Source organism: Echinops telfairi, unplaced genomic scaffold (genome assembly GCF_000313985.2).
Source record: "Echinops telfairi isolate 266 unplaced genomic scaffold, ASM31398v2 ScPeMD7_8;HRSCAF=38, whole genome shotgun sequence".
Lineage (NCBI taxonomy): Eukaryota > Metazoa > Chordata > Mammalia > Afrosoricida > Tenrecidae > Echinops > Echinops telfairi.
In genome coordinates, this window is record NW_022103905.1 from 2,582,239 (window position 1) to 2,595,405 (window position 13,167).

Here is a 13,167-nt window from a genome sequence, read left to right on the forward strand (position 1 = left end):
CTATCTTTATAAATAAATATATAAGATTATCAGCAATCTGGTTTTATCTCTAGAGAACCCTGTCTAACACAGACAAACAGATCTGTCTTGAAAGAAGTACAGTCAGGGTGCACCTTAGAGGCAAGGATGGCAACAATTTGTCTTACATACTTTGGATATTGTCGGGAGACACTAGTTCCTGGAGAAAGATGCCAGGCGTGGTAAAGTGGAGGACAGCAGAAAGTGGAAGGCCCTCAATGAGATGGATTGACAGAGAGGCTGCCACAATGGGCTCAGGCACAGGAACAATTGTGAGGATGGTGCAGGACCCGCAATGTTTTGTTCTTTGTGCATAGGGTCGCTATGGAGAGAAACTGACTCAGTGGAACCTAACAACAACTGCAACATACTTTTTAACATCTGCTGTCATATTGAAACAGTGCTTAATGTGAAGTTTATCTGATCTCCCCAACTTGACTGCCACTGTGTGTGGTGGACTCTGTAACACGTTTTACTCTCTTGGGTATGGGCACTGGAAACAGGAAAGATGTTGTTTCTTTAAAAATAGATACTATTTATATTTAAACTTGCTAATTGAGGACATATGTGTTTAAAGAAGTGATATCCTAAAGAAAGAAGTTCATACTTTAAAGCATGAAAAGATAATGCACATTTTTTATAATGGGAGAATTATTTTAAATAAGATGGTATTAGAAAGAAAAATACAAGCATCTTAGAATGGACTACCCTGTAGATCTCTATCAAGATGCTGGCAAATAAATTTAAAAGTTTAAAAATAAATCCTGGTATGGTACAACTAGGTTTATTTTCTTTTGAACCCAGTATTAAGGTTTTAGATCTTTCTCCATGGAAATTTAGCAAAGATTGTGATTTAACAAAGGGCAGTTGTGTGGTCATCCACTTTTGTTACTAATTATTAGGTATTTGCATATCACTGATTTTAGAATGGAATTTTTGTGATTGAATTCACATTGGTTTAGTCTGAATTCTGATAGAGAATGAAAAAAATTCTTGGAGTAAAAAGTATTTTGAAAAACTTACTGATAACTATCATATTAAAATGTTTGTTATACTTAGCTGGCAGGGGAGATACCATGATCACGAAGGTAGTTTTCCCAGCACAAGACTTATCCATTGCATTCCGGATGTGCTGACCCCTGCAATTTCCCCAAATATGGGAAACTCGACTGCATAAAAAAAATTTTTTTTAATTAAAAATGTTTATATGCTGAAAGCAATAGTTTTACATTGCATAAAGATAATTTAAATGTGCCAGCTAGTTTATCTACACATAAATACTATATGTTGAAGAAAAGAAAATACCACTTATGTTAAATTTCCCCTTTTCCTGTTTACATTGCCATAATTTATCATTAGGAAAAGACAAAATAATAAAAACTATTATGATGTTCATTCTGTATTAATATCATTAGGAAACATTAGCCCTGATTTCTCACAGATAAACTCATCTTCTCAGAGTTGACGTCTCTTGTTCCTTTTTTCTGCCTTCTCATATACCAGTTTCTTTTCCCTAGCACTATTTTATCCACTTTCCCATTCATTCATTCATTCATTCATTCATTTTATACACCCCAACCTTACTCTGGAATAGATTCAAGATGAGTTCATGTTCTTTTTGTTGGCCCCAAATACTTTTTATGTTCCTCCCTGCTTTTAAATGCCTAAATGTTGCTTGGTTTTTTATTATTTTCTTGATTTATTTTTATCTTTACCCAGCAATTAGAAATATATTTATTTGGTGATGTGGTATAGAATTGACTAATACTTCCATATTTTATCCCCACTGGCATTTAACCTTCCTTTCCAAACAAAGGAAACTTTTTTTCTTAATGAATGCCCCATTGCATTGTAAATTTTGATCTGATACATCAAATTGTATCCATTAATGTTTATAGCCAAAAATAGTTATATATTGGAAGTTAAGAATTTAAAATAGTAATTTTAGTTGTACATTCACTAGGAAAAACGAATTTAACTGGAAATGAAATTAGTAGTAGTGAAATTGTAATGAGTGGTAAAATCAACAAATTCTTATAATTTTTCAAGCTTTAAATCCTTCATCACCTAAAAGTTAATGTCATTTGTGTTTTAGGGATTAAAATAAAATTTGTTTTATGCTAATTATATTTAATGTCAAAATAATTGTATTTAATGTTAAGAGTGCTTACGTGTGTTTATGAGTCCCATCTTAGAATGCCTGACATCTTTATTTTCAATGTCTACTTGTTGAATATTGCTCTTCTGCTTGATTTCTTGTTGTTACAAACACGTACAGCCTCATGTTGGCCAGTTTTCATAAATTTTCATTCCCAGGAACCTTACCTGGTTTGGAAAATGAGAAAGTATAAAGCCAAAGTACTTGGAATGTTTAATCAAAATATCATACCTCTTCAGATTCTGATATCCTATCTGCCTTCCCTCCATGGACATTGACGCTGTACCGAATCACTATGACTGAATGAAAAGATGTGTTAGGCCACAAAAAATGCAGAAATTGGGGGGAAATTTTTTCTATGATATTGATAATATAATACAAAATATTCTCAAGTAGCAAGTACTAAAATTAACACAAAAGTTAAATTCTTAAGTAAAAGTTAGTTTTAGAGTCTTCATTCTTACTTTTATCTTGGATAACCTTCAGAAAATGTACCTGAAAGTTGCTAGGTTTCGTTTGTCCACTTTTCTGGTCTGCCTTCAGTGTAGGTTCCTTCTTTCCTTCTCTCTTTGCTCTTGAATTAATCCTCTACCTACTTCACAGGCCGGTTCTTTGATGAGAATGAGTCCCCTGTTGATCCGCAGCATGGCTCTAAACTGGCAGATTACAATGGGGATGATGGTAACGTAGGTGAGTATGAGGCAGACAAGCAGGCTGAGCTGGCTTACAATGAGGAAGAAGATGGTGATGGTGGAGAGGAAGACGTCCAAGGTGAGCGTGGGCCTGGCCTCCATGCTGTGACCGTGAAACCCACCTCTCAGTTCGTGGTTGAATTTGTGTAGACTTGTCCCCATTTATTACTAGCAGTGCAGCCTTATTAAATCAAAGAGGCTCTATGACGTTTTCCCATTTATTTTGGGAACTATTCTATGATAGTGGCATTTATAGACATATATAATGATTTAAATGTTACGTTTTCTTTGGAGTATCTTACATATTACAAAAGAGCCCTGGCGTCACAGTGCGCTGCGCAGTGGGCTGCTAACCACAAGGGCAGCAGCTTGAAATCGCCAGCTGCTCTGAGGGAGAAAGATGAGGCTGTTACTCCCGCAAAGAGTTCATCTGGGAAACCCACAGGGGCAGTTCTACCCTGTCCTATAGGGTCACTGAGTCAGACTCAATAGTAGTTAAACTATACCTATCTATGTGAAATCTATATATGTATCCTAGATGCAGTTATAATTTGAAACCCAGAATCTTCACGAAATTTCTGTTAAGTGTGTAAGAAACTACATATGATGTAAGGCAAATAATCCAAGAGAGTGTTTTCCATTTCATCATCTGAAAATACTGCATTATTCTAGGTCCAAATATTGCCCAGGTAGATTTCTTGTTATAAAGGAATGGTTTCCTCCACATTGAAGATTATTTGACTATTGATAGTGTGGGAGAACTGTTTTTAAATTTTCACTGAGAGGCTTAACATTTATATTTAAAAGCCAGTTTGAGAAGATTTATCGTTTACATTTAATACACAGATTCAACATTTTACCTCTGAACTTTTCATGAAAGTTCAGAATCTGTGTGCATGCAGCCCCACCCATGCATGTATATAAGAGTTTGTTGCTTCGCTGCAAGTTTTTGGCCTGTTTCTGTCTGCTTATGTTGTTTAGCAGTATTTGTAGAGCTTTATCTGTAACTGTTGATTATGAACTTAGTATGTGGTGTATTCTATTTTTGTAATATGCATGAAAGTTTTCAGTGCAATTTGTTTTCAAATTGTTATCCTGAGCTCTTTTTAAAGTAACTAAAATTTTATTTACATTCATGATAAAACTCAAAAGAAAAAAATGTCCTAGAATACTTCTAGTTAATGGGAAAAGGGCAAATTAAAGACTGACTTTTAGCTAGGCATTATTTTCATTGTGTAGTTTTGTTTTTTTTGTTGTTAATGGGACTAGAAAAAAGATTAATGCTAGGAGTTAAATATATATGAGTGGGAACTTCTCAAGCATTTTTGGGGTAATACTGAATAAATAATACTCATAATTTAATCCCATCCTGTTTTCAGTTTTGTCATTTTTTCCATCATTGCTTTTGTGATTTGTTTGGATTATATTTATTTGCAATTATTTATAATGTTGTTTAAGGGATTTTTATTGCATGTATATCATATTGCTAATTAGAGTGTAAGCTCTTGGAGGGCAGGGGTTTGTTTTCATTTATTTTGCCTTCTATTTTGTTTGTATCCTCTTCTGCCTCCATGCCTGCCTCCATAGTACTCAGCATACATAGAGTAAATGTTGTTAACTGATAATGCTATGCTTTTCCCATTGTGCTTTTATTCTAATAACTGTGGCTAAAGTAATAATTCTTCTGGTTTATAAGCTTTCTTGGTTTACGTCTCTAATTTTTTTCTAAAGGGCTTCTAACATTATGTTGGGTAATTTTGAGCTTTTTATTAGAACAACTAATTCCAACTATGATTGTTAATAAGTTTTGATAACTTATAAATTTTCAGCTTAATATTTTTATCGACATTCAGCTTCAGTGCCTCCTTTCCCACCTGTAACAATCCCCAGTTCTCATTCTCACTTTGCATTTCAGGCGCCCAGTACCCTCACACTGCCCTGCCTTTCCTTTCTCTAGATAAATCCATTGTTGCTAAGGAACCTAAGAAAATGATATTCTGATTGTAGGGAGGTTTTGTTAGATTTGTTTTGTTTTTTGCTTTCCTTGGTTTCAAATGAATCATTCTTGAACTGGGGATTGCCATTTAAAATCTTATTCGACTTGGTGTGAGGTAGAATTATTACCTTCCGAATAGAAGACCAGAGTTTGATTCCTGGCCAATGTGGAGCCATCATCATGTCTGTTAGTGGAGGTGTGTTACGATTCTGAGTAGGTTTCACCAGAGCTTCCAGACTAAGACAGACTAGTCAGAAAGATCTTGTTATCTACTTCCATAAATTATCCTATGAAAACTCTACGGGCCATCCACAACCCACCATGAGGATGGCTCAGGACTGGGCAGAATTTCATTCTGTGTGCATCAGCCAGGGGTACCAAGATGAAGTATGCACTGCACTTCAGAAGTACTGCTGAGGGTCCAGCAGTGGGGCCTCTTTTGTGCTCTGGTGAGTAGTAGGGGTGCTTTCTCCAGCAGTGAGCTCCTGAAGAATGGAGATTCCAGCTACATAATTGAGGTTCTGACTTTGCTATGCTTTTGGTCTCAGAAATTCTGGATGGTGAACTGAGAAGTGTTTCCTTGTAGAATTCGGAATTAGTAAGGCTTGTCTTTTCTGTATTTACAATCATGGTTTATTTTGAAATTTAAATCTAATGTTTTAAAGTATCCTAAAGTAAGTAACTATTTTTACATTGGTGTTAAAAAACAAAAGCAAAAATTCTATTAGTGACCCAATGAAAAGATTAACTCTGAAAACATTACACATCTGAAGAATAATGTATCTTTTAATTCATAGTTTATTGTAATAAGATGGAATTTATTTTAATTCCATCAAAAATAAAATTTCCCCTATTCTTATCTTTAATACTGTAGAAGTTCTGGATTTTCTTACTAGAATATGGGACGCATGGATGCTGCTAAGTATATCTATGAGTGGCAACTTAATATAGCAATTAAGTGCTTGGATTTCAGCCAGACTGCCTGGTTTTAGATCACAGTTCCACCACTTTCTAGCTCTGTCAACTTAAGCAAGTTATCTAACCTTTATGCCTCAGTTTCCTTATCTGTAAAATAGGAATAAACATAGTATTTAATGCAATAGGGACTAAATGACTATTTCTTAAGCAGTTAGAATGAGCCTTTCACACTATAAACACTAGATAAGTATAGTGTTTACATTGAAACTTTATTGTCTTGGTAGAGCTTGCTTTATGGAGGTAGCCCTCTCTTGTTTTCAGAATGAATTTAAGGGTTTGTTAATCGATTCTTAATGAATTTCTAGTTACATTTCCTTTAATTTATATTACGTTCATAAGTTGTTGTTTACAGACTTTGCTGCATTTTAAAAGGGACTTAAAGATTAGTGTCTATAATTATATGAGAGAACCTAAAAAATGTACTGTTGTTCGGGTTCCTACCTGGATCGGTCTGTTACAAAGAAAGCGTGTATAAACATGTCTCTGTGACCTGTGATGGCTGCAAACAAGTTCTTCTACTGATACCCTTGTCTTAGTCTTAGGATGCCTGTTTTTCAAAAGGAGATTCTTATGCCATTGGGGAGGGGAAAATACTTTTGAGATCTGCGCTAATATATTGTAACAAAACTCAAGTAGGCATCCTCCCAAATCATGTATGCTTCACAACAAATTTACAGGAATGTTGTGGCATGTGAAACAACAGTTTTTAGAGGGGTCAGGAAGCCCTCAAAGATGAGCCAAAAGGAAAGAAAACTGTCACTGTAAATGAAACTGGAAAAAAAACCCAGAAACTTATAAAAGAAACTGGAGAGAGTCCAGAAAATGGTGGAAGACCATAGGATGACCACTGACGTGATTGCCTCTGGATTTAGAATCTCACATAGCTTAGCATTTTCGTGTTTCAGCAAGCATCTTGGCCTCAGCAAGCTTTTGGCTAACTCAAAGAGCTGACCTTTCCCCCAGGCTCCTAAGCAAAATCGAAGCTATGATGGCAGTGTCGCTGACCAAATCATAATGGATTGTTTCTAGATTTACCAGTGACGTCAGAGAGCAAGGTCCAGTCAAACCAGTGGTTTCTGAGGGGATCTTCTGGTCCACTTAAATTCAAGCAAGAAAGGTCAGCTGGAAGGTCATGGTAACTGTATTTTGGGTCTCCCAAGGGGTAATCTTGATAGATTTTCTCAAAGCAAACAGGCTAGTCATAAAGGGCTTACTAGGAAGAAGGTTTAAGAAAATCGAAAACTTCTTTGGTGAAGAAGAGAAAAGGGCTGGGCTGAGGAATGTTTTTGGATCAGGACCATGCACCTTCTCATTCTTGAGGTTAGCAAGGGCTGTCCTCTGAAAATTTAATTGGGAAAGCTCACCCCATTGACCTATAACCACGTCTTACCTCTTCAGACTTCTTTTTGTTCCCCAAACTCAAAGAGCATTTCTCAGGAACATGATTTGAACCCCTTGAGGCTACCAAAACTGTTGCTTTGATGTGCTGTAAATGGAGAAATATAGAATTCCTCAGGGACTGGTTAAAGACATGGAAGTGTATAGACCTCGATCAGGATGGGGAACCCTTTATCTACCAAGGGCCATTTGGATGTTTATAGCATCCTTCACAGGCCATGCGGGTCAAACATATAATTAACTCACCCCTCAAGTGATGGCTGGAACAGTTTCTTTGAAGAGGCATGTGATATCAGCTGGTACTAATGACTTCCCGAGCCTTGTATGGCCCACGGGCTTAGATGGATGATTGGTCAAGAAACAATAGCTTCACAGTTTGATATTTTTGTTTAATAAAGGTTTCTGTGATTTTATAGCCAACACTTTTTGACTTGCCCTCGTATTTAAGATTATCTGTCATTCTACATCAGGTTTGGTCAGGTAATTTCATCCTATTTTACAGATAAAAGCAAAGATCTTCTTAATGGAAACATGAACTATAGGTAAAAGAGCTACACCAAAAATGGGCTTCAGTTAGTATAAATGATAAATTAGTGTAAAAAAATTATAAAAGTTATACTATGAAATTCTGAAAAAATGTGAAGGCACCATAATAAAACTTTGCTGGAAAGTATAAATGAATAAAACTAAAAAGCTCCTTATATTTATGTAGAATTTATAATTAAGGAATATATTCATACTCCTTATCGTATTTTGAGGTAAGAAAGGCAGTTGTTACCTCTATTCAACTGAAAAGGTAATGAGAGGACTCAAGTGGTTCAGTAATTAAATTATATATATATATTTTTTTTTTTTCCTAGATCTTTTTCTCTTTTGAAGCATTTTATTGAGGGCTCTTACAGCTCTTGTAACAATCCATACATCACTTGTATCAAGCACATTTGTACATATGTTGCCATCATTATTTCCTAGACATTTACTTTCTATGGAGCCCTTGGTGTCAGGTCTTCAATTCCTCCCGCCACCCCCACCCCCACCCTCGGTCCCTCCCTCATGGCCCCTTGATAAATTATAAATTATTATTATTTTCATATCTTACACCAACTGCTGTCTCCCTTCACCCACTAAATTATATTTTTGAGTGCGCATACAGGACTAGAATTCAGTTTTTCTATACCAAGACCTTTGTTTTGTTTTTATCTCATTTTCTTTTTACTTTTATTCATTTAAAAATCTCATAACAATTTTACTTTCATTAAATTTCCTGCTAATTTCTAGAAAGTCTCCTTTACAGTAAGTAGCTTTTTCTACTGTTAGATATAGACTAAGCCTTTGTTTGATTTCTAAGACCTTAAAGATGTGTTTCTAGCCATAAGGTGAGTCCCTATAACATGGGGCCTGAGGAAAACTTTCTGGAGAGGTGTTATTGATTATTTTACATTTTAAAATAAAGGAAAATATTTTAATAGTACAGAGTTCTTTAATAATAAATTGATTAGAACACAGTAGATGGCATGTTTATAATTTAAGCTCTAACACACTAACAGATTAAGTTTTTATACTAAGCAAATGATACTATTGAAGATAGAGATCAATTTGTTAAGAATTTTGGTTCAGAATGGTTGCCTGCAATTCTAACTAAGATTTTCTAGAAGATCAAGAGGAAAGTTATTGGAAGGAGAAAGTTGGTTTATTCGACATTTTTAATGAATAAATGAGCACATTGTTATGGAAAGTTACAGTATAGTAAATACCATATGGTATCTTACTAGAACAAAATCTTACCATGGCATGCACTAGAGAACCCAAGAATAAAAACCAAGCCTAAAGGAATACATTTTAGGGAACTATAGTACACATGTAAATTTTGATTCTAATACTTGTGTCTTTATGCTATACATTTTCAGACAATTATTCTTATAGTAATGTCTATAAAACAACCAGGCTATTGTATAATTGTAACTATGAATTAGGAAGTAAGAAAAGTCCATTTTTAATGCGGCTAAAAACCCAAAAGGGGGTCATAAGAAGTCACGGACTCAAAAGGGAGCCTCACAGGCTCTGATGAAACTTTTCATTCTAATTCGGACATAATTGCAATGTTCTGGTTGATCTTATTTTGAAACCTGGAGTTTGTAGCAAAATTAGAAGAAAAGGATCACTATTGACAGATAAGCTGACAATAATGCGAAATGACAGCTGTTAGCCAGGAAGGAACCAGACATGCCTGACAACAGCCAATAAAGAATTCAAACGCCAACGCACTATCTGGGGCAATCTGATGTAGTTACTCAAAGTACCTTTGAGAATTTTATTGTATAACGATATGATATAGTGTTTTGCTTGGCCAAGAAAAGGTAAATTTTTCATCCGTATGTCCCTTTTAAGAAGTCAGGGGTAAATTAGTCACAGTCGCAAGAAAACTGACTAAAAGCTTGTTCGCATCGTGAGTGAATTTCTCTGCGCCGCCCCCCATTTTATTTTAAAAATTTGTGCATGATGAGCGTACACAACTTTTTAGTATATGTGCCGCCAAAGCAAGCACGCATACACAACTTTTATAATTAGAAAAACAATGCTTTTTAAAACCATGAAAATGTATGTAGAAAGGGTTCTATCAAAACAGTGCATTTTTCCTACTTATAACACCCACATAAATAATGTACACCCACGTATAATGCATATAGCATGAATAGGAAAGTTTTTTTAATTAATCATTTTATTGGGGGGCTCTTACAAATCTTATAACAATCTAGCACTCCATTGTATTAAGCACCCTTGCAAATGAGTTGCCATCAGCCTAGGAAGCTCTTAAGGGAGGGTGTGAGGTTTGTTAAAAAATGTGCCATGCACATAGACAGTCTTTTAAAGAATAAGCCTACCTAATAATTGCCTTCTGATCTTACTCCCACGCTATATAAATATTTATATAGAAGGTTACCTCTTCAATGTTTGTGGGTTCCTAAAGATTTTCTAGCTATACCTATCAAGCTCTGCTTATATCTTATCTGTGTATCTTTGGGAGAAAGGTGAGGCTGTCTACTCCCATAAAGAGTTACAGTCCCAGAAGCCCACAGAGGCAGCTCTTCCCTGACCCACGGTACACTGTGAGCTGCAATCAACTTGATGGCAGTGAATGAGATCTATGTATCTATAACGTGTAAAAATTAAATAACCTTCCAGGACAGTTAAAAATGTTTGCTCACAACAAATAGAAAGTTCTATCTATGGCCGAGAAAAATTGAGACATCATTTAATTGGATTGCTACAAATTATTTAAAAAATAATATTCCTGATATATAATTATTTTACTTACAGATGATGAAGAACGAGAACTTCAAATGGATCCTGCCAACTATGGGAAGCAACGGTTCAATGATGTCCTTTAAGTCCTAAGAGAAAACTTCAGAAAACCTAAAGTGCTGTAAAATGGAATCATTTCTAATTTGTTGTTTCTTGACTTTTGTTGTAAAGATCTGTTGTATCAATTGTAAAGATACACTGAGATAGATTTAAGTAAAAACTTTGATGGAGGAATGTATCCTGTACATATGTGAACTTTTTTCATATTGTATTATCAAAGCAGAGACTTTTTTGGTTATGATACAGTTGAAGCAAAAACAAAGAAGCAAAACTGTAATCTTTGCATTTAAAGCAAACAAATGTATATTTAAAATTTTATTGAGCCTAATTCTTTCCACAAATGGACAAACAGGAAAAGTTGTACAGTTTATATGTTACAGATAGCATAACCACGGTGAGAGCAATTATTTGCTGAAAAACTTTTTATATACTAATATATTCTTATTAGCACAATCAAGGTTTCTGTTCTATCTACCCCACATCTCCTGCTCTTCATGAAGTTATACCTAGAACCCCACAGCCAAGTCCATTGACTCGATCTAGTTCACAGCCCCCTGGATAAGGGTTTCCATGGCTGTAAATCTTACAGGAAGCAGACAGCCTCCCTCAGAATAAATGGTGGCTTTAAACCATTGGCCTTGCCCAGAGTCTAACCCACAGCACCACCAGGGCTCCTCATACCTAGAATAGTTACATAAAATGGGGGAAATTGGAAGCTGGGCAGCACGTATGCAAAAATCACTTCCCTATTTCTTTTATCTTACATGAGAACTAATGTGTTTTGGCAGAAGCCTGATGAAAGTTAAGCTAGCCTGCAAAGACTTACCAATATTTGTGAGTCACGCTTTACTAAGTTCATGAAATTATGGAATGCATGATTGCAATATAGTTTCGATTTTTATTTTTTCACATAATACCTGTAGTGTTTAACTATAGCCAGCACTGGCTAACATTTTTGTATTTTCAGAGTTCAGATTGGTGAAGATATGTGTGATTTAATGCCAGATCTAGAAAGGGGCTAGCTCAACTTGGAAATGAAGCTGCAATCAGTATTTCAAAGCTTTTTTGGTAATCTTTAGTGATCTTATTTGAGTCGACTTTTCCAGAAGTACTAAATAAGGAATTTTAACAGATGTCGTTATTAATGCACAGATAAACAAGTACAGTGAGGTCTATAGCCATTTTATTAAAATAGCTTAAAAGTTTGTAATAAAGATGAAGGATGTTTATAATTAATATATTAGTGAAGAACCCATCAACCTCATATTTGCTAGACTTGCAAATTATTTAAAATGCATTTTTCTTTCTTGTCACTCTTCAGTAGAATGTGTAACATAGCCAATCCTTGTTTTCTAATTTAAAGTACTTCTCCTCTTCACCAAAATAAAGAGTTTTGATCATAAGGGCCAATCGTTAACTCTGTTTGCCAGAAGGGCTACTGTTAATTGCATGTAAACAAATGCTTTTCTTTTTCTGCACTCAGGTTATAGTCAAAATCCAAATTCACAGCGATAAAGAAGCATGATGTGCATGTGTGAAGGGTACGAAAGTTATTTTGTGACCAGGAAAAGATGCAATAATTACAAAAAATTTTCCCCCACAATATCAAAGTAAGCAATTCATGCCTTTCCTTATAAGTAGTATAGTCTAACAATGAAGTGATATGACAGTTCACAGAATTTTTAAAATGGAGTTCAAGATAATTGATTAGATTTTTGAACATCAGTTTTGGGGGAATTAATTTTAAAAACACAGCATTACGTTATTTTTAATACTGTAAGATCTTTATAAATGAAAAGCATCTAATTACCTGCTTTAATTCTTTTGCCATAAAAAAATCATTTGCTTATACAGTAGCTATTTAATTACACAGCAAAATTTCTTCAATTAAAGCCTAGCTATTTTATAAACTGAGAAACCTTTATCCAGTTGGTAAAATTTCTGACTATGTTAACATTTTAGTACTATAAAATACTATGTGAATCTCTTAAAAGTCCGACATTCTAGTCTGCATTAGACATGCTGGTTTTATAATGTTTTCCTTCTGCCTTAAAATTTAGGTTTTTAAAATGTATTTTTGCCCTGGATTAAGTGTTAATTTGGTGGAAACTCTGATTTTTAAAAAAGCATCACTTACTGGGTTCTAATAAATTAAAAATTAAACTTGTTTCACTGTTGTGGTGGTTCTGATACATCTACACACATCATACGCATGTGATGCTGTTTAGTCACACATTAACACCAAAATGTGAGTAAATTTTACACTCATTTTAAGTTAAACCAAACTTGAATAGCAAGCATTTTTTATTATTTTACTTGTAAGCTAGTTCACTCAGTATGTACTGAATGCCTCCCGTGTGCCCAGCAGGGGTCTTGGGAATAAGGATGCTGCAGTGTACCTGACAGACAGACAAGGTTATCTGTGCTCTTGGAGCTGATTTTCAATCAGACAGCACCCAAGTAAACAAATGAATCAGATCCTGTTCACAGTGATAAAAGCCATTAAAATAAAGCACAGTGATGCGACAGTGACCATGAGAGCTATTTTAAATTGACCAGAGAAG

General features: G+C 35.0%; 1 protein-coding gene and 1 pseudogene across 3 annotated transcripts in view; both read left to right on the forward strand.

Moving 5' to 3' along the window:
* The window catches only part of GOLM2 (golgi membrane protein 2), a 98,995-nt gene extending 86,225 nt beyond the window's left edge, over nucleotides 1-12,770 (forward strand). Inside the window, exons 9-10 of one of the 3 annotated variants that reach the window (XM_045286489.1) lie at nucleotides 2,780-2,866; nucleotides 10,559-12,770. In XM_045286489.1, coding sequence (XP_045142424.1) covers nucleotides 2,780-2,866; nucleotides 10,559-10,629 — 158 coding nt within the window. In that variant the 3' untranslated portion in view covers nucleotides 10,630-12,770. Of the gene's footprint in view, nucleotides 1-2,779; nucleotides 2,948-10,558 lie in introns of all 3 variants that reach the window. The other 2 variants (XM_045286488.1, XM_045286490.1) reach the window with 2 other exon arrangements.
* Nucleotides 1,070-1,247, forward strand: LOC115868214 (annotated as a pseudogene).
* Nucleotides 12,771-13,167: the final 397 nt, after the last annotated feature.